The sequence below is a fragment of the Clupea harengus genome, chromosome 15 (genome assembly GCF_900700415.2).
Source record: "Clupea harengus chromosome 15, Ch_v2.0.2, whole genome shotgun sequence".
Lineage (NCBI taxonomy): Eukaryota > Metazoa > Chordata > Actinopteri > Clupeiformes > Clupeidae > Clupea > Clupea harengus.
In genome coordinates this window covers 25,399,211-25,420,683 of record NC_045166.1, presented here as the reverse complement: position 1 = coordinate 25,420,683, position 21,473 = coordinate 25,399,211, and the positions used below count along the sequence as shown (strand labels likewise).

Sequence of the window (21,473 nt, the reverse complement as noted above, 5' to 3'; positions counted from 1 at the left end):
GTCATTTCCAGTAGCGCAGTCACACTGTAAAGCCTCTGAAAGTCTGCACAAAAACAGACAATACCTTCCCTGCATAACATCAGCTGCATTCGTTTGAAGGGTGGAGGGAAGGTGAATGCTTGCGAATGTTTGAGGCAAAATAAATTTGGCAGCTGAGATCAATCAGAGTTATTTTAGCCACCACTACTTCCCATGTTTATTTGAGTGACCATATCTAACCAGCACTGACAGACTGCAGCACACTCCAAGCACCTGATTGGGGAGAATCTGTCTTAAAAGGACATGAAAGGCCTGTCCTGCTCCTGTGTACACACGCAGTCACACAATGGAGCCACTGAGGTGCACACCTTTACCTCATACACCGACATAAACATACAGCACAACATAGCAACAGTCACCACAACACAAGTGTGGTAGAGAACGATCTCAAAGGCCGTCCTTCTGAAAAAAAGTGTTCATGGGGTTCTCAACTTCGTGGCGGGGAAATTAAATGGCAATGTGAAATGCACTGATGATTTGATGACTACTGACATACCCCGGTAGTTTCATAAGTTGCTAATGCACTAAGCACGTGCACAAACACTCACAATGTGACTGGAAAAAAACCACAGCCTCACCCTCCAGCTTGATGGGTTTGAGTGTGTTTGAGTGTGTTTGTGTGTGTTTGTGTGTGTGAGTGTGTGTATGTGTGTGTGTGTGTGCATGTGTGTGTGTGTGTGTGCATGTGTGTGTATGTTCATGTTAGTTTGTGTATGTGGTGTGTGTCAGAGCTGTTGATAACTCATGCGTAAAATTCATCCATGCATTTGCCAAACTGCACAGGCACAGAGATTCATACACCTTTGCAAAATGTTGTATTTGTGTATTTGTGTATTTGTGTGTGTGTGTGTGTGTGTGTGTGTGTGTGTGTGTGTGTAATACAAACACATAGAGAACTACATGTATGTGTGAGTACATTTTTCAGCTTCGCTGCATGTGTGTGGGAGAGTTCATGCTTAAGTACCCGTCTGTGTGAGAGGAGTGTACGTATGTGTGTGTGAAAAGCCAGGGTCTGAGTTATGTGAGTGTGTGCACACGCTCTCCCACAGTCACAGCCCCATCGGTGAGGACATCTGGAAGCCATAAGAGGGATTATTTACAGCCGCGGTGAGCTAACGACACAAAAATGCCGCCTCCTGGAGCAGATTCCCAGACCCTCAGAGCTCAGAGACCTGAGGATGCCCTTTTCCTGGAAGACTACAGATCCGTCGACCTACGACTGGCCTGTCCCCGGAATACCACAGTTCCGGTCGAAGAGATCCGTTCCCTACACTACTACAGATCCGAGACCTAACGATGACCTGTTCTTGGAACATTACAGATCCAAACCAAGCACCTTCAGACTTGAGGGTGGCCTCTGCTTGACACACTGGTGGGAAAAGACCTAATGACACTTGTATCCTAATTCAGGAACCAATTGAGTGAATTCCACAAGTTGCCCGAGCTAGTGCTCTGTCAGGGTCAAAGTGCACATTATCGTCACTCTAACAGCCGAGAGCACTGACTACTTGAAGGTGCAGAGTAAACTGCCTCAACAACTCAAAGTGCCTCCCCAAGGTTTTAACAGCAAGTAGTTTATGACACTACCCTGTCAAACTGACTGGATTCAATTCTGTGCTGACTTTTGGGACTATCCCTTAAAAGCCTCACTCCCCTGATACAGATATGTTGTTGAGTTAAAGGGTGCTGAAAAGAGCGGGAAAGTATCAGACAGACGGAAATGAATAAAGCAAACTGGGTATCCCTCAAGAAACGGCAGTAGGAGGCCAAGTTCCATGTATTCTGCCATGGGTGTTGCATGCATGCATAAGTGTGAGCGAAGGCTTTAAATCATTCATAAGTACTAACATACAGAAATGCTTGGGAATCGCTTACATGCAGCATAAACTTGCAACAGAGCGTTAAATTGTGTTTGACGCTACAATACACACCAGTGGCACCCAAATTCCCCCAGCAATATGGGACCCACCAGCAACTGGCCTAACCCCCCCCCCCCCCCCCCCCCCCAAATCGCATATGAACACACACCCACAGAGCAAACATACACAGAGACGCGCACAAGTGCGCACACACACACACACACACACACACACACATGCAACCAGAGAGGGGATGGTGGGTTCATGGTTCAGAAACAGAATTCTGTTGGCTTCACCATTGTAAAAACACACAAACAGGATATTTGCAAAAAAAGAAAATCTTGAGGCCAACCAGAAAGGAGAGAACAAAGAGGGTTGGACAAACAATGGGACAAGATCAGGGGGCAGTCCCGAGACTACTGTGCAAAAGCTCATTCTACAAGTATGCAAACACAGAGACTGGGCCAAGTTTCTACCAAAAAAAAAAAAAAAAAGACAGAAGAATGGTGTTCCTCACTCAAAGGCTCGAAGGCTGTTTGAAAACAGATACCATAGGTTCCGGCACACTCTTTAAAACGCCAGACAGCTATGTTAAAAATGCACCTAGCAAACTGCCAGTGCACGCTGCAGGAAGGAGGGTATGTCACTCACAAATGTTCTCTGAGAGCACATTTCCACTCCATAGACACTGATGTTGATAGCTATCTATCACTGTGTTTGAAAACATGATTCCATCCAGTACAGGCATAACAGAGAGTTTTACTGCTCGGAGTGAATTGCAAATTCATCCAGTTAATGCAGTATAACAACAAACCCGAGTCTTTGGCTTCCAAGAAGGGTGGTGTCATACTAGTATGTGTTAATTCACTGAGAATTTGACTCTCCCATTGTATGACAACAGCAAGGGAGCTCTTCCCCAAACTGCTAAAGCACTTACATACGACGAAGTAACATCTTGGCAGCCATTCTGCAAGGACACATGGTGTTAACGGAAAGAGTTGCAGAAAAGCTCGCGGAATTAACTTAAGTTTTTAAAGCCTCTAAAAGTTTTGTTGTCCAGAATGGTCTAACTCTGCATAGTGCCATAAACTCTAAACAAACCGTGATGCTGACAAGGATTTGGATTAAACAGATTGCCTAGTAGCTGCACAGCCTGAAGCCGCATCTCATTCTTTGGCAAACTGTCACAGGCAAACTAAGGTTGCAACATTATTCATCAAATCCTCCTCTTCATCTCCCAACTCATCCTCATCCTATTTTTTGTAGGCAGGATTCAGGAGAGCATGAGAGCAGATCAATGTGTTAAATTGCTGTGGTGTAAGCCAAGCATTACCCGGACATTAACTGACAAATTATTACATACATGAATAAACTGAAATGTAAAGGTGACAGATTTCTAGTTTCCCTGTTAAAATGTAAGTTATGTAACTATTTTACTTGCCTTATCAAAGTAATGTTACTTATTTGATTGATAGACAATTTTTTTTTATTACAATACCATTTATTTCGCAATCTAACTGGTTACTTCCCATCCCTTTGTATAAATCATTGGTTTCAGCAATGGGATCATAGTTTTAAGTCAGGACCATTATTCATCATTACTAGAGCTCACTCTTCCCACCAAAAGGACTGTGCCACAGACTGAGGTATCAGAGATCTCTGGCTGACTATAGGGCTTGAGTGATGCTAACAGCTGTGCCTACCTGCTGGTTTTACAGTTAACAGAAGGGTTTGCGTTTCAAATGAGAGAACAGAAGGAGTGTCAGGGTCCTCCTGAAGCACAAGGGTTCCCATGTCAGGCACCTACAAGTCCTGCTGTGGGGGAGTGTCTAGTTTCTTGCATAAAAAAAGTGGAATAAATATAATGGGTGGCTCACAAAAAACACATCTAAGAGTTATACTTAAAATATACACTGGAAGGACTTTTAATTTGTTGAGCATGAATATGGCTGCTTGACATGGTAAGTAAGGAACACTAAGAAAGACCCTTTACCATAAATAGCATGCTTTCCTAATCCCACCTGTCACCTAGGAAAAAGGTGCCATCTTGTTCAACAGATTATCCATCCACTTCTCATTTTGATGTAATCTGCCTGATCTATACCCAGTGGCAAGACGTGTCATTCCTGTAAGAAAACCCTGGCCTCCCTCCTTCTCTGGGAGATGGATGACTGAATGCACGCCCTAGCTCTTTCTCTGTGTCTGACACGTCAGTGTTGAGGTTGACAGGAAGACCACGGAGGTACCTGAACACCTCGTCTGTTCTCACTCACCTCTGGGTCCACCGCCACCCCACACACTAGCACTTCTTACAACCGGATGACCAGCCGCCATGACCGTTCACATTCAGGAGGACGACCTCTAGCCACAGTATGGTTCACCCACCTCTGAGTGATACCAGAAGCCAATGAAGACTGACACACAAATATGTGCCTTTTTCATCTCTCTCTCTCTTTCTTTGCCCACAGCAAAAGCAGGGTTGGAGTGGTTACCTTTGAACTTTGGGGAAGTATTTAGGTTGAGGGGCGTCCTTGAGGTCACCCACTCAGTGTAGCAGTGACATGAAAAGGCAGCTCTTTGAAGGAGGATGGCGGTTGATTAGCTAGAACAGTCTGTCTCGGCCTTTAGGGGCAAAATACACACTGCACCACTCAAGCCAATAACTCAATTCCTAAAGCTTGACGCCTGAGCACTGTTTCGAGCTCAAAACAGATGCATGTATATTTCCTTCATCACATTAAGTCTTTTTTTTCACCCTTTTTTCACGTGGCCTCTGTGAGTGAGGGAGGAATAATGTGAGTGCATCTGACACTGGTGGCAGAAATTCTGCAGAAACCACAAAATCACCACTTTCAGGAACGGGAATAGATGATGAGAACCAAAAAAAGCTCTGTGCACAAACACACACACACACACACACACACACACACACACACACACACACACACGTTCTACAGTATAGACACTTTCTAGGCCACAACCAATTCCTTAGGCAGGAGACAAGCTACTAATTATAACGTTCTGAGGGGAAGGTGTCAAGGCCAGGACCTGCAACCATAACCATCCAGAAAAAAATATGCATTATAGCGAGACATGTTCCAACAGGCTCCTTGATAAATACACACAAGGGCTCAGAACAGGATTACATTTCAAAGGGAGATATTGCAAAACATACAGATGACAGATGACACAGAAGAGGAGAGGGCTAAGGGGGTGTGGTTTGAGAGATAAACCATGGTTCATTCAGTGGAGGTGGTGAGAGGGTTATACCAATTTAAAAAAAATCAGAGGTGTGTTGCCAGAAGAAGATTTCCAAATCCTGATATCTTTAACATACAATAGAAGTGAGTACACCCCTGGGCAATGCCCCCTAAATGTCAAATGATTCAGAATGGTATCACCTTATAGTAATGGCATTATTTTTAAAGGGAACCTGGTATTTTTTTTTTTAACCTGGGCTGTTTTCCCCTACTTTTTAGGTCTAATTGTTGATGTACAGACAATCACGATCAAAATCGGTCCAGTATAACTGAAGAAAAATGAAAAAGAAAACTCTAGAAACTGTAGAAAAAAGGTTTTAGTTTCTGTAGAAAACAGGTTTCTTTACAGTTATTGAGGTAAACAGACACAGGTCCTTTTTCTGAGGTAAACAGACACAAGTCTATCTCTGTAGGGATCCTTTCCATGTAGTCAGACATTTATAATTACACTATGAGCCTGTCAGTGGCGGGGGAAACGGTTTACTTTGACACGGATGCCTGCCCCATAGGAATACATTGTAAAGCCATTTTGCTGTTGCCGGTTAAAGCGTTCTAACTCAAAAGATTGTTTTTGTCCCTAGTAAAAATGTGGACCCTAAAAATATCCTTAGCTTTCCCTTTAAATTGAAGAGTAGGGTATCTGCTCTGATGTAAAAAAAAAAAAAAAAAAAGTTTAGATTTACTATATGCAGGATACCAGTGTTGCACAGATTTTTTTTTAGAGACATTTCTTTCGGCTGTTGGAGGGGTTGTGTTTCTCTACCTTTGTCTTTTAAAATACCCCAAAGGTGTTCTATTGGATTCAAGTCAGGCGACATACTTGGCCAGGTCATAGTTCTTTAGAAACTCCTGCGTAATTTTGGATCGTTATCATGTTGGAATATTTCTCTTCTGCCAAGCTTCTGGAGACTGGGAGTCATCTTGTCAGCCAGTATTTTGGTACATCCACAGGCATTCATGGTGACATCTATCAATATAAATGTCATCTCCCCAACCCTTTTTGCACTTATACAGCCCCATATCACACTCCCACCTTCAGGCTTCACTGTCAGGACTAGGCCTTCACTTAACTGTAACTGTAACTGTGGTAGTCCTGGCCAGGTTCACGCCAAATATGCTGGACCCCATCAGAGCCGAACAATTTTATCTTGATCTCATCTGACCAAAACTTCTGTTCATGTTCTTTAGCAAAGTTTAATCTTGCCGTTTTTTTATTTCTACATACGAGCAAATACACTACTATTCATCTTAGAAGTAATGCAATTACTATAAGGTGATACAATTTTGAATCATTGGACATTTAAGTGATACTATACTCACTTGTATGCTGTATGATAAAGCCTTCTGACAAAAGCAGAGGCTGCATGGTAGACATGTTTTAGCCAATACACACACACACTGGATAATGACAAAATGAATAATTCCTGTTGAGCTCTATGTCTTTACCCTCCACCTTAAATAACATGCCTCCCCACCCCCCACTGGTGGAGCCACAGCCCTCCCTCACAGCACTCCAGAGCAGGGGAAGCACACAGTGTCATTATTCATGAGGAGAGGCCAAGCCCAGCTCCGACACTGATGGATAGGACAGCAATAAGTCACCCCCATGTATGTTAAAAAATATCCATGAAGGCTTCCATAACGATCAACTAAAAACAAAGGACCTTTTTTACATAGTGTATGTATATAAACACTGTAACTTTCATGTTTAAGAAATCACACAACAATAAATTGCATGAGGTTGGCAAAGAACCCCTCTGGTTTCAATAAGACCCTTCTCAACTGATGGTAGAACGAGGGTCTGTAAGTGCATCTGTGTGTGGACATTTCAATGTGCATATGTTGAGTTTTTATTTCATACAGTGGGTGATATTGGATGGTTTAAATGTGGCCACCAATGGGCCATACCAAGTGCATGGGGCATACTAGTTAGAATAGAGTGTACTGCTTGGGTTCCTTGCCAGTAAACACATATGTGTTTGTAAGAGTGGGCCCCACACACACACACACACACACACACACACACACACACACACACACACACACACACACACACACACTACAACAGCAATGCTTGTCCTATCAGCTGTTCTGGAGTTCACTTGGGGCATACTCTCTGTATCGTATTTTATTTTATGTATTAATGGATCATTTCCTGAATTGGCCTCTCTCTAGGGCAACTTTAAGACACATTAGTGCATATTATTATTCCAAAACCCCACACCGTTCTCGTCAGCTTCACCACTGAGTATCCACGGTGGCAGTGCAGGTTAGGAGCCATGCCCAGTGCCCCCTGCATGGTAACATGAAAGCCAAGAGGTGAATATTTGACCACTTAAGGGTGGAACAAGCTCTGAGAAAACACTAATTATATTTACAGAGGTATTTATAGAGGTTATGACTGGCACCACAGTTAGATGGGTGTGAAACCACTCTTAAATCCACACTCTGGTAAGAGGGAGCAGGACTGGTTGAGAAGCCCGGGCAGGAGTATTTAAACGCAGTAATTCCATGGATAGGGATCTAATGAGGAAATCACACAGCCTGGCATCATCTGAACTACATCACACACACACACACACACACACACGTTCATGAAGGCAAATAAATAGCAGCTTCAACCTGAACAGGACTGGTAGGCCATGAAACTCGGAAACCTGAAGCGGCCTCAACCCTGCCTCTCACATCCAGCCTGAGATGAGCTGTAACCTTAAATATAGCAACAGCAGAGATGTCCCTGGCAGACAACCCAAGTGACAAGTGAACAGGATTTCCCGATTCCTGCGTCGGGAAAGGTAACTCACTGCACCCCCCTCAGCGACAGCTCCAGCCTCAGCTTCCCGAGTCCTCCGAGTCCAAGGATCACATCGACACGACAGCAGGAACCACAGACACACTTCAGTTACAGGAGGAGGAACTCCAAACCACTCGAGTGACACCATTTCTTCAGAGCATACCTCAAAGCCAAATATGTGGCCACAAAGTAGTTCTGTGATGGAACGAATGCAGAGATCAAAACACTAATACACTACAGAGCATGTAAACATTCATTAATGCATATCGTCCATAGAAAATGCATCCATTACCCTGGTATTCAATAGTTTGTATGAACCATGAACATGACCCATCATTACCTAAATGTTGCTTCGGAAACAACTTGGGGTTTTACCCCCAGCAAACAAAAACTTCAAAAGGCTTAGCTGGATTCATTTAATCTTTTGTAAGCATCAAAAAGCAATCCTGTTAGAGTTACAAATGTATGACATACTAGACAAAACACACACACACACACACACACACACACACACACACACACACACACACACACACACACACACACACACACACACACACACACACACACACACACACACACACACACACACACACACACACACAGACAGACAGACAGAAAAATAATCGTCACCCTCTCATCCCTCTCATCAAATCTTGACCAGTACACAGCTGTTGAAATGATCGCTTTTGTTGTAGCCAATCAGCAGAACACTACACATATGCCCTATGCTTCTGGCCTGCCACCGTCAGCCACGTGTTTTTCTCCACAGAGAGAAACAAAGGAAGTAACAGAAATGACATTTAAAAAAGATGAGTGGAGAGACAAAAAAAAAAAAAAAAAAAGAGAGGACAAAGAATCAACCAGGATGAATCAACATCTGCTGCAGGGACCTGCTTGCACGGCACCTCTCCTCTAAATTCCAGAGGCCAGCTCTGAGCGGCAGCAGGCCTGAATCAGCACTTTCTCCCCTACATACACACACAGACACACACACACACACACACACACACACACACACACACCAGTGCAGCACAGGGCACAGCAGAATGCAGTGATGCTCTAGCTACAGCAAGTCAAGAGTGCCACAAAAGCACATGGTGTCGCTGAGGCTACAGATGATATGCCGATGCAAGATCACACTGCTCCACAGACCATTGGGTAAACACAGCTAACGATGACAGTATGAACAAAGTGGTGAGAGACAAATAGACAGCTGTTAAAGCTAGGGTAAGGCAATATATTTTTGAAGCACTTTGTTATATTTCTTGAAATACAACAAATCTATATTTGTATCTGTAAAAAGCCAGTCCAATTATTTCAGTCAGTCCAAATTGAATCATTGGACAGTCTTTTTACAGCTCTGCAATTGCTACAGATGATATTTTTTTTTTTAATTTTGGATGGCCTACATGCCTGACTAGCTACCTGCACGCACTTTGCCTATGTACTCATTGCGCATGATTGGAGTTTTCCACAAGACTAGGCAACCATATTGCTAAAGCTAGTGAGCTAGCTATATATAATAATAATAATAATAATAATAATAATAATAATACACAGCCTCTTCCTATGAACCACAGAAGTCTGCAGGCGGCAAAGGAGATACGGGGTCCAGAAGCCAAGCTTAACAGTTCAGTAACAGCGCCTACCACAGGAACAGGAAGCTAGGCAGGGGTTGGTTTGTAGTTGGTGGTGTGGCAGTTAGCATAACGAGCTATAAATTAGGTCTTCAACCCAACTCAGGCCCAACAGGTCAGGGGGTACTAATGGCAACGACTGAGGGAGTTTAAGGGCCTGAAGAGTGACACCACCTGTATTTCTGTCGGACAGATAATTACCTAGTTTGTTTTCTTTTAGGGTGAATTTGTTCTTTTCCTGAACTATGAAGCCAACATAGCTAGCTACTTCTGTAGCTTTCTTATGTATTAGCCCAACAACATTCGCTATGCTGTAGGTGTAAGCTACTAGACTATGTAGATATGTTTACATGTACCTTGTATGTAGTCTATCTGTGTATATGTTCGTTGGTGCCCATACCTGTGAAGTTACCCGTGACATACGTGAAACATGAGACAAAACGTGAGACTTGACAGGTATGCTGGTGCCTGCACTGTTGTTGTGAGCAAGTGTAATTTGAGAGTCTTTATGTTAGTCTATATTGGCCTTGAACGGGACGTTTTATAAATATGGTTATGTAGCATATTTGTGTGTTTTCGTAGTTGTGAAAATGAGATATGTGAATGAAACATGAGTTAGTTGGATACGGTTAGCAACAACTTCAACAACTCCTCTCCCCAATGCTCTCTTTCGTGGGCATATCCTCCAGCAGTAGTCAGGGCAGTGCGCGTTAGTGTGTCTATCAAAATCTTTCTTACTCTTGCTGGTTTCTCCAATGGTGCCTACCCTACCTTTAAGATATGCATTTCAGATGGCATGAATATTGTGTTTTTGTGTCTATGTTTTACAGGCCTTGGTGAGGGGAAAGACACAAAAAGAATATATAAGGGTGCTAGTGCTAGTTCTCTGTCATATGACCGTGCTATGACCAAAGGACCTTCCTTGCCAAGAAGTCACTAGATGACATATCCTCTGATGACACGGAACTGAATGCAGTATCCTGCATCCTGCACTTGGCCTTTTATTGAATAATTTCAAAGTGTTTGTAGTGGTCATCTGTCAAACTAGTTTATTCAAAGCGAAATTTCAATACGGACCTATACTGCATCATGAGGTGCTTTTGGATGAAAGTTCCAGGGACTCATGGAACTCCCTACTGGGGAGCTCCCCCAAAAACTCCATACCCTCAAGGGCTTTTTTCACCGCCAGTAGGAATGCTGAAGTGATGTAAGCCAGCTGACAGTTGGTGTACTGACGTCCCTTATGTCTGGACCAATCATCATACACTACATCACTCATGGTTCTTCTTGTGCTGGGAGAGTACCTACCCTGAAGTAGGAGCTAAAAAAGTCCCTCAAAGCAGTTTAAAAAGTCCCTCGTCCTCAGTTCCTGCAGTGCGGGCACACAAAAAAGGGCCACTTCCTCCAACAATTGTAAGAACTATGGAAAAGTTCCTCCGGTCCAAAAATGCCTATGGCTAAGACCAGGAGGCACCAACAGTTTCTCAAACTTAGGCTAACCTGAGAGACAACAGGTTGATAATTATTTTGTGCTAAAACCCACACCAACCAAACAACCTACACTTGCACGGTTTACAATCCCCAAAGTATTCTATGAAATACAAGGAATTCTGGATTTTCAGCCATTATGCGACCCTCCCACCATTCTAGAATACATCTAGCTAGCAAAGTAGGCTCCATCAGCTTGTTTTCACCAGACAGCCTCAGAGTGATGAGAAGGCAGAAGCTTCTCAGCCAGCTGGCAGTGGCTCAGCTCCTGTCTGAAGCCAAGGCAGTAAAAACATGATTTCACCCTTTCAGAGGTGAAATAGTGACTGATGGAAAACAAAAATACATTATACCACAGCACTTGGTTATTGGTCAAACTAAAGCTGGCAAAAAAAACAATTGAGGACTTGTGAATGGCTTGGTTCATTCTGACTGGAGCATTCCACTCGTTCTTCCACTCTTCCGGGACATTTTACACATTAGAGCTGCTTATTAGTGACCATGCTGAGCCCATGTGACTCTCCTTCCCAGCCAGTTGATAGCGTGGCTTTCTGACATGTGAAGTGCACATTCAAAGTCAGCCGACACAGACTTGGTTCCCAGCTCCTCTAAAGAAATGTGATCTTCTGCTAACCTTCACTCTTATTGATACAAAGTTTAAACATCCACATTGATGTTGTTCACCTGTGAATATGGGGCTCAAATGCACAACACTAAGGCAAATATGTCATTAACTGTAAACTGCACTCAAGTGACAATTGACTAATATGCACAAATACTCCCTAATCGGTGGAGAGTCACTACACTAGCAACGAACCAGGACTGCAACTAAACCAGGCTTAAGGCCAGTGTCAGGAGCTGGTTTGGGCCGTGTCATGAGACAAGAACTTTGAGGATGCGCTCTTGGAAGGACCATCCAGCACTACAGGATTAAACATTGCGGACAGTCAGCGCCTATTCCCAACTCCTGGGTGCTGGGAGAGTCCTAACAGCCAGACTGAGAGCCCACTGGGGAATGTCTGTGATGCAGACCAGAGCCACTCACTCATGTGGGCTTCCCAAGGTCCATAAAAGTGGGATTTATCTGCCTCAGATTCCGCTGCACAAACAGCAGGGTCTTTCACATCACCTGGGAATGTGAGGCATGAACCAACATAAAATATGGTGCCAAACGAAAACAGAGCGATCGAGTCCGAGCTTCATAAACCCCTTAAGCCCTAGCGTAGGGAACCCCATTAGATGTTATCGGCGCTGTGGGGCACAACCCCCATAACTGCTCCATCCAAGGCCAACTGAAAGGGCATGTGTGAGCACACGTGAGGGAGTAAATGAAAACATGATTGAGTTCACAAGAAGATGAATGAGTGAGTGAGTGAGTGAGTGAGTGAGTGAGTGAGTGAGTGAGTGAGTGAGTGAGTGAGTGAGTGAGTGAGTGAGTGAGTGAGTGAGTGAGTGAGTGAGTGAGTGAGTGAGTGACTGACTGACTGACTGACTGACTGACTGACTGACTGACTGACTGACTGACTGACTGACTGACTGACTGACTGACTGACTGACTGACTGAATGAATGAATGGGCCATGCCATGGCTGGCCTTTCTATGGCTCGCTGTACAAAGAGAGCAAACACAATAAGAGGTCCATTCCCCAGTATGACATCATAGGTCGCCAGCTCGGATACTTCCTGTCACTGCCCTCCTGAGCCCCCCTACAGGAAATGGATTGTTCAAACAGACACACACACACACACACACACTCAAAGAGAGAGAGAGAGAGAGAGAGAGAGAAAGCACCTACACAGAACCACAAGGTAAGCCAGCATGCACATACATACAGACAAAAACAGGCTTAAACACGCATGTACAATCACACACACACACACACACACACACAGTTTGTTTTCAAGGATGTCCTGACCCCTGTCCTCCACAGAGGCCTGGACATTTCCAGCAGTACTCCCTCCTCTCTGCTGTCTCTGTCCTCCCGAGAAGCACCTGGTGTGGGCCTAACTCCCCAGCGAGTCCGACCCCCTAAACGTTCCTGAAACCCTGACCCTTAACCCCGGAATCAGCACTTAACCACATCCTGACATTTACATATAAATCACATATCCTCAAACCCATAGCTCTCAAAAGTAATAAAACGCAGACTTGGACAGAAGAGGCTTAGATGTTCCTGGAGTACTTTCACTGACACAAAATGACTTGCTTACAGCTGGTTTGCTAGTTGTAGCTGATTTCATCAATTTCTGCACAAGTCATTATAATGAACTTGTACTGGTGAACTGCTTCTAAAGTTGCAGGTGATCCTCTAACTAGCCCAAGTCTAAACATGAACCCAGCAACACAAGCACTGTAGTTTCCATATGGAACTTACCTGCCAAAGAAAAGTATTTTGCGGCTTTGCTGATTCTGTCAGAAGTATGAGCTGGGTGAGGCAGGTCTACATGCTCTTTAGCTGTTCCCTACGTGTTCATCACTTGTTCCTGGGTGCCTGATGGCTGCAGGTTATGTGCTGGTTTCCCATTTCAAGCCAACCAAAATTAGGTCATATAGAACAAACAATGAAAAGCAAAACCTCTAAATGTCTACCAGGCACTTGTCCGCTCCAGTTACAAGTATGAAACAGGTACAGGTAACTAGAATCCAGAATCAGGTTTCATGGTCATGATGTACATGTCCACCTGAATTAGAGTCTAATCTACTCAATATGTGCATTTGTAGGTCAATAGCCATATTTTGTATGATTTTGAGAAAACAAACAAAAGTGGACAATGTAACACATGAAAAACATAAAGTGTGTCCGATGGGATTACACTGAGGGTCTGGGGGCAGTGTACAGGATCATTATTATGAACACTCTTTCCTAGTGCCCCCGTGTCAACACGGGAAATGTCAAAATGAAGTCATTCTTGGCAGAGTGCAGCACAGCCTCCACCTTGCCTGTCAGAGCGACAGCCGAAGGCCTGAAAAAGGTGAGTCTGTTGCATTCCACATTCATGCACAAACCAGTCGGGCAATGATGTCACCTTTACTGTTGTTTTTTTTCTTTCTTGCTTTCTTTTGCACAATCACATGATTTGCAGTCGTTTGAGGAGGGTCGCAGTTTTTACCCCTCTTTAAGATACAAAATATTGCTGTGGACTGACTGGTAGACGTATGGTACAGGTGTATTCGCAACTATGTTGCCTCACGATAGTGTTTCCGCATACCAAAACATTATCCAGCTCAAGACCCAACCATTGACCCAAGAACAGAACCAATGATTCTGAGAACCCATGCAGCCCGATAACCCCACTGAGGGAGCAGGGTTATGGAACTCTGACCCTACAACACATCAGTATTTTTGAGCCTACAATAACAACACACGAGTAAGGTTTAAAACGATATCTTACCCCAATCCAGAAACTCCAAAATATTTTTCTCTCGTCTAAGAGGCGAGTTGTGGCATTCATCAAAGAGACAGATGAGTATATCCAGTAATGTTTCCACGCTGAGGCACTGGCCATTGGACTGAACTGGGCCATCCAAAATCAGTTTCTCCAGTTTCTTCAAACGGACTTCTCCCGACATGATTATTGTTCTAAGTTGGCCAAGGAGTGAATTATTTAAATATATACGGCCTATAGCCTGTTTTACGCTAAAACCGCACTGGCGAGAGGCACAGCAGCCTACCTCACCTTAAAAAAGTTCCAAGGAGAAGCGGCGATGTCGAGCTAAAGGAAGTCAATCATGACGCTCTTCGTCTAAATGTATCGACAGAAGACGCAGAATGTGTGTGAGGCAAACCATATCTCTTCATTTCCCCTAATCTACACTCCCAAGAGACATAAGAGAGACTTCCCAATTGCCGACCCTGCCCTGGCCGGCAGATTTTGACGTAACTGAGTTGCTGGTAGTATTTCCTTTAGTATTTCAGTCCCTCTCCTACAGATATCCTCCAAAGGAAACTAATACCTGTTACCAAGCATTTAAAGAAATCCTCCGATTTGCTGATATATGCGGTTATCCATTATGCAGTAACCAAAAAATGCATCAATTCAGGATCTGCAATGCTACAAAGCCCCAGTGCCCCTCCTCTGTGAAGACTACAGAGGGCGAAAGGCTTAGCCCAGCTAGTTTCTTCCTCTAAATTCCATTCTTCACAAATCATCCGTCGACCCCGTTCTCAGTTGAAAATGGTAGACAGTGGAGAATATCTTCATGGTTTACAGTACACAGCGTCGAATATTGTTGACTCGTCGTCCGGGGCTCACTAAAGAGAAAAAAATACTGTGGCTCATTCCAACCCAGAGCGCAGCCTTTCCCAGCCTCCCCCGGTCGGTGGCTTGCGTCTCAGCTCCAGCTTGGTGCTGCAGGCTAAATCCAAGCTCATCATGGCGGCCGTCACACACCGCCGTCACAGCATCTGCTGCGGGGAGAGGAGGAATACGGTTTTGGGCGAGGGGAGTGGTGGGGGGACTGGCAATGTGTGAATGGAAACTGTGGTCGTTGATCGGGAACCGTTCATTGAGGAATGTGACCGACATCGCTTCCTTATGACACATAATCTATGTGTGAGGGTGGGAGTGAGACACTGTTCAGAAATCAAATAAAAATACGAGTTTCTATCAGCACCCAATTTTTGATTATAAAGTGTCTTAAATGACATGTCTACGGTACCTAGACTAATAGAGCTTACCTGGCTGTCTAACACTGACACCTCGTGCCATAGACTGACATTAACAGACTGAAAGACTGGATTGCTCAGCATTTGAGAGGCTTAATTAATTATATTTTATAATCTGTTAATATAAAGATAATATCTTCTTAAATAATCCATAGGCGGTGTTATCGTACATAGACGTTTTCCAAGACTATTTTAATGTAAACATTTTGGTCTGTATTTTCAAAAGATTGTATTTGTTATTAACTGCGTCTATATGTATAATGACAAAACTTTTGGTTTTGGGCTCCTGCTAATGAAAGAATATCACTGAATTGGCCATGTTATGTGTTGCCAGTTTCGACTATATATAGAGAGTCTATACAGCCATTGCTTGCCAGTATGTTTGCTGAGGCCTATTTTCTGCATTTTCTCTTTTTAACTAGTGATGTCCATCTAGATAAGAAAGTTGAACCCTGGCGCCCTCTAACGTACATCTACACTTAATACATCGTGTAGGATGTCTAATGTTTTTGAGGTATGCTGTTGGGTTTCCTTGAATCGCAACTTTTCCTTTTAAAATAATCTTTAAACTACTACGATTACTATTTGAGCCTATGCTAAGCCATGGCTTGGTGTTTGAGTCTGATAACATTTTATCAATAGCTATATGAGTAACCTGCATTAGACGAGCAAGCTACTACACCTTTCTCTAAAATTTGGACACATATTAATGACTGATCATTTCTGTCTACCACATCGTATGCTCACCTATAGAAAACGTCAGCTACCAGTGAGAGTAGACATCTGTCCAGTTGACATTGTTTATTTAATTTTGTTTCATGAGGCTAATTGAAAGTTAGCTATCATCATCTGAAGTTGTGTAGTGGCATCAAAGCCGCAACGCGTCAGCCGCAGCAACTGCATTCACATATAGCCTATCGTCCTCACCCCTCCCCTCTCCAAGTGATTACACCCCAAGCCTACTTCCAATCTGACAATTGCCACACCAAGGCTAATAAGGTGCTAATCGCGTCTTTCATGTCTTCAAATATTTGATGTTGGGATAAAGTGAGTTTCAGCAGGAAGTTGACATGACGATTAATAATTGATGCGCAGACGGTAGCCTCCACTCGGCAAGCCGCAAATTGGTGTCAGTGCGCCACCCCAGAAATGTTACCTTCACATGGTAACATGTAAGTTTAGAGGGCCTGCGGCAGTTACATGGCTACTACTTGCAGCAACACGAGTCATATTTCATACGTTTTTTAACGGATTAATCGGTTATCCAAATTTGGTCAATTCCTGGTGTCTATTATTTGTTATTGCTTACCGTGCACGAATCGGTTTTTTTTTTACTCTGGGGAAGAAGTAGTGTACATTTTAATACAGTCTTTCTAATGTTATTGTGAGGTGCTAATTAACACGTGTGTTGTTGATTGCAGGATCTCCCTATCCTTTGATTCAAGTTGCCATGTTTTCACCAAAGGGGCATCTAATTGGCATGGGAAGGGGAGAAGACTGACGCATACCTCACAATGATTCATGGTTCTAATGCACTGATGTAGGTAGATATAAAGCTGTATGTGTATTGTGCAGTACAGACTAGAACAAGGAAAACACTTTATTGAGTTCAGTACAATTGACTTGATAAAGTATTATGAAAGGGTCAGTTTTCCTTTTGGGTAAAACTACATCAAGAAATGATTTCATGCCTACATAAAGCACAGATACTCAAATTATATTATATTATGTTATGAGCACAAAGGAGGTCCAATGAGCCTAAACAGCACTGTGTATCTTTTAGGGTGGTCAATGCTATGCTTGTGTTTCACAAATCGGAAAGGCAGTGGTGTCAATCATTTTTCATCTTCAAAGAGATAGAACTGATCTGTAGGTACATGAAATTGATGCTTTGTTCAAATGTGTTACTGTCATATTATGTGCTAACCTCTGAGCATTTTCACCTGTTGAGGGAAAAAAAATGTGTTATGTGTTATTGATGACTTTGTTGTAAAACTTTGTAAATTATAATACAGTTCTGCACCTGGTTCATATACTTCCCCTGTCTTGAGTTCCTACCCAGTTGGCCATTAGTCCTTTGCCCTTCCTGTGTGCTTCTTTGGTCTGTCTGACATCTCAAGGCAAATAGAGGCCCAATACACAAACTCAGACAGTGACCCCTTAGTGCCAAGAGTCCCTCTTCTTATGTTTGTGTGACCAAACAAGGGACAGCAAATCCTGCAATGGCATCAGATAATCACTACCCTGTGAAGAGCCTGCCCAATCCACATCCCCATCCCTAGTCCCTGGATTAACTGTCTGTTTGGCTAATAATTTTAATCTGTGGAGGGGGGACACAATGGGAGGTTGAATTGGAATAAACATTTAATCCCTGCGTCCCTCCATCCACCCGACAGTCCTCTCGCTCCAAAAATCGTCATTCACACAAACACACAAACACGTGTAACCCCCTCCCCTCCCCACATTATCCCAAGCTTGATGGGTGCAGAATTGGGTGATCAACAAAATGGCTGTGAGACTATAGGATCATATGGCCCCTCACAGAAATGTCCAGTCTGTCTGACAGACTTGTGCCAGACAGGGCCAGATTTACAGCATCCAGGGGAATGTACACAGTGGGGACAAGGGTGTTACACACATATGCAAGCTAGACGGGAGGGTGAGGCCACTGGTACGGGAGGGCAGCGGGTGTCTGGAACCACTTGCCCAAATGTGGCCTTCCCGCAGAAATGGAACATTATTGCAAAAGTCTATATATAGAGAATAACACTTTGCAACTCCCCTTAAAATCATAAATATTCTATACATAAAATCAAATTGATAGTAAAGTTAGTTAAAAACAATAACAAAAACAGAAAGTAGTGGATTTGGGGTTATACTGCCTTTGATTAGATGCATAAATATCTGAATGTATATTCTATTGCAGAATATTATGCATGCAAAGAGCAGAGGCATTTCAGATGGTATTAAAGGCATCACTGCCATTTCAATAAACTGTATAATTAATTGTGAGTTTTAACCATTTTCACCTTCAAGCAAACTGTTGACCTCTTACTCCCTGGTCACAGAGGAAATGTTATATTCATATATGTTAATGCATTGTCTGTAAAAATGTACCTTCATTTAAATGGTTAATTACGTTTTTCCTTATAAAAAAGGCACTGTGTCTTTGGGAAAATTATGAAGAAAAAATATATATCCACAACCTCTTTCACCAATCAATATTGTAAATCCTCTGACATTATGTAAAGTTTATTTATTGTCATGAAAAATAACTGCGAAATGATAATCATTCTTTGGGTAGTACTCGGCTTAATGTACTCATGAGACAAGGCTTTCATGATCCCCCATACACTCTGGTGTCGGTCACCTCCCCCCCCGCCAACGTGTGAACGACCGGGGCGTCGCGTGCATATAAGCACGGGCTGAATGTGTGGCGAGAGCACACTGTCAGAATCGGATACTACAAGGAACAACTTTGTTCAGCGACTCTGGGAAAGTGATGGCTTCTCTCCCCGTGTTTTGCGCTCTCTGCGTTGCGCTTTTGGTCATTGTGGAGGGTTTCAGTCAGGAAGACATGAAGGAGGCGATGCTGCAAAAACTGGGACTAGGTGAGGTACCCAGAATCCACAAGCGGGACCTGGAGAACCTTGTCATCCCGGCACACATCAAAAATAAGTACCTATCCATGCTAAAACTGCACAACAAGAGACGGCGTCGCGCTCTGCCCAGCCTTGCCGGAATATTGAGAGGCATCCCTGGAAATGCAGGTAAGAACTCATTTACAAAACATCATATTGCAATTATAATATCTGTTAAAATGGTATATCTTAATTACCACAGTGATCATATTACTAAAATATATAAAGTGCATTATTGGCGGTGCATTGTACATGGACTAAGATTTTGCTTTTTCCCCCACGTTAACAGATATCTCTGGTGAGTTCATATACTCTGATGCCAGTCGTCAGCGAATAGTCTTTGACATGAATGCAAGGATACCAGCGAATAGCGAGGTGACCATGGCTGAACTCAAACTGTACAAGATAGCCCAGCGAAAGCATTCTATGAAAGAAAAAAAGAACCATCGACCAGTGAACAACGCCAGGGTCAGCATCTATTGGGTGGATGTCGTGGAAAACGGATCGAACAGAACATCAGTTGTGGATTCAAGGTAAGAGCGCAGACGATTATTGACTATAGACGTGCGTCATTTGCGTATTGGGCGTTACGCGCCCACGGTTTTGAAATGCATGCAATTAATCATTTTAATTATCTCACCAGGTTGATCCCCATCCATGAGACTGGCTGGATCAGCTTTGATGTGACTCAGGCTGTCCACTATTGGTCGAAAACACAGCAGAAGAAGCCCATGCACCTGGAGGTGTGGATCGAGGGCGAGAGACCTGGCAGCTACGCAGCGGAGATGGCAAAGGGTGTCCATTTTACCACCCAGGACCCGAGTGAAAACGCCATGGGGAGACCGGAGCTGGTTCTTTATACCCTCAACCTTGACGAATTTGGGTAAGAACTAGTTTAAATGTAGCCTACCTCTGACACTGTTTGAAAGTTTTACTTTGCTGCGCTATTTAGTTTTAGTATCACAAATGTAAACGTGCATCTCCTCTTCTCCAGGTCAAGTGGCGACTGCGAAACCAACAAAGATACATGTTGCCGTGAGAAGTACTTCATCGACTTCCGTGCCCTTACATGGACCCAGTACTGGATCATCGAACCAGCGGGATATGAGGCGTTCAGGTGCACGGGAGGGTGCAAGCAGCCCAAACGTAACTATGGTTACGGAGAACGAAAATGCACAGTGGTTGAGAGCGCACCGTTGCCCATGATGTACCTCGTCAAAAAGGGGGACTACACCGAGATAGAGGTGGCGGAGTTCCCCAACATGATCGTGGAGAAATGTGGGTGCACAATGGACAATATTTCTGTTGTATGAACGCGTTACGTTGCCTTTGAACTGCAAACCAAACCTAAAGTACTTCGATGAGAAAACGCAGCAGGTAGTGGACAAAACCCGCTATACAGCGGACTACTTTATCCTTTAAGCACTTTGATGTGAAATTGTAAATAACCAAACAAGATAAGTGTCAGTGGGATTCCTTCGTAAAAGCCCATGAGGCCACAAGAAAATATCAGATTATATTTTTGACCTGTAAATAGTATGAGTTTGAGACATATTTCACTATGTTTGAAAATAAATTATTTTTCATTTTGAAACGCAGTGTATTTGTTTTTCCTTCCCCAAAGAAGAGGGACACGTGAGTACGGTGCGTTTAATGCTAATTATTTCTAATACTTAATTTGTAACTGGCGGGGGTTCTCACTTGGCCGCTGAACTTACTGCTTATGTAGCTCCTGTGTGCACTTTAGCTGAGCAAATAAAGTTTAACACAACACTGCGGGGAACCTCAGCCTGGGTGGTGAAATAAATTAACGTAACCTCGTCTGGCAAGTCAACCATTTGTGGGTTAAACGAGATACATCCCTAATTAAACAAATACTGGGATGTATAACATTCGTATTCAGCCCGTTTACCAATTTACTGATTATTAATATAACACTTCTTATTGATAGCCCCAGCAATAGCATAATGCCAAACTACATAGCTTACTAAAAAGCAACGGCAGAGTGGTAGGGATTTTTTACATATGAAACACACGGACTTAAAGTTACCTCTTTTCATGCTGTCTGGAATTCCTAAATAATATC

General features: G+C 43.4%; 2 protein-coding genes across 5 annotated transcripts in view; one reads left to right on the top strand and one right to left on the bottom strand.

The window, feature by feature from the left end:
* cdc42bpab (CDC42 binding protein kinase alpha (DMPK-like) b) overlaps positions 1-20,085 on the bottom strand; it is a 70,382-nt gene extending 50,297 nt beyond the window's left edge. For 2 of the 3 annotated variants that reach the window (XM_031581514.2, XM_031581517.2), the window contains exons 1-2: positions 20,028-20,083; positions 14,473-15,488 (exon numbers count right to left, since the gene is read on the bottom strand). In XM_031581514.2, the coding sequence (XP_031437374.1) occupies positions 14,473-14,650 (178 nt within the window). In that variant the 5' untranslated portion in view covers positions 14,651-15,488; positions 20,028-20,083. Of the gene's footprint in view, positions 1-14,472; positions 15,489-20,027 lie in introns of all 3 variants that reach the window. The other variant, XM_031581513.2, reaches the window with a different exon arrangement.
* Positions 14,815-20,981, top strand: lft1 (lefty1). Of its 2 annotated transcripts, XM_031581520.1 has the most exons (5): positions 14,815-14,821; positions 19,233-19,516; positions 19,677-19,920; positions 20,031-20,270; positions 20,382-20,981. In XM_031581520.1, exons 2-5 carry the CDS (start codon positions 19,249-19,251, stop codon positions 20,698-20,700), a joined length of 1,071 nt encoding a protein of 356 aa, XP_031437380.1. In that variant the 5' UTR covers positions 14,815-14,821; positions 19,233-19,248; the 3' UTR covers positions 20,701-20,981. The 2 variants fall into 2 exon arrangements, with proteins under 2 accessions (XP_031437380.1, XP_012676431.2); XM_012820977.3 differs by lacking the exon at positions 14,815-14,821 and having other exon boundaries at positions 18,621-19,516.
* The last annotated feature ends 492 nt before the right edge of the window (positions 20,982-21,473 follow it).

Excerpts from the sequence above, each read along its gene's own strand:
- lft1 (XM_031581520.1), top strand. The coding sequence starts at position 19,249 with ATGGCTTCTCTCCCCGTGTTTTGCGCTCTCTGCGTTGCGCTTTTGGTC. Across the intron at positions 19,517-19,676 it reads AGGCATCCCTGGAAATGCAG|ATATCTCTGGTGAGTTCATA; the intron begins GTAAGAACTCAT and ends CCACGTTAACAG. Across the intron at positions 20,271-20,381 it reads CTCAACCTTGACGAATTTGG|GTCAAGTGGCGACTGCGAAA; the intron begins GTAAGAACTAGT and ends CCTCTTCTCCAG.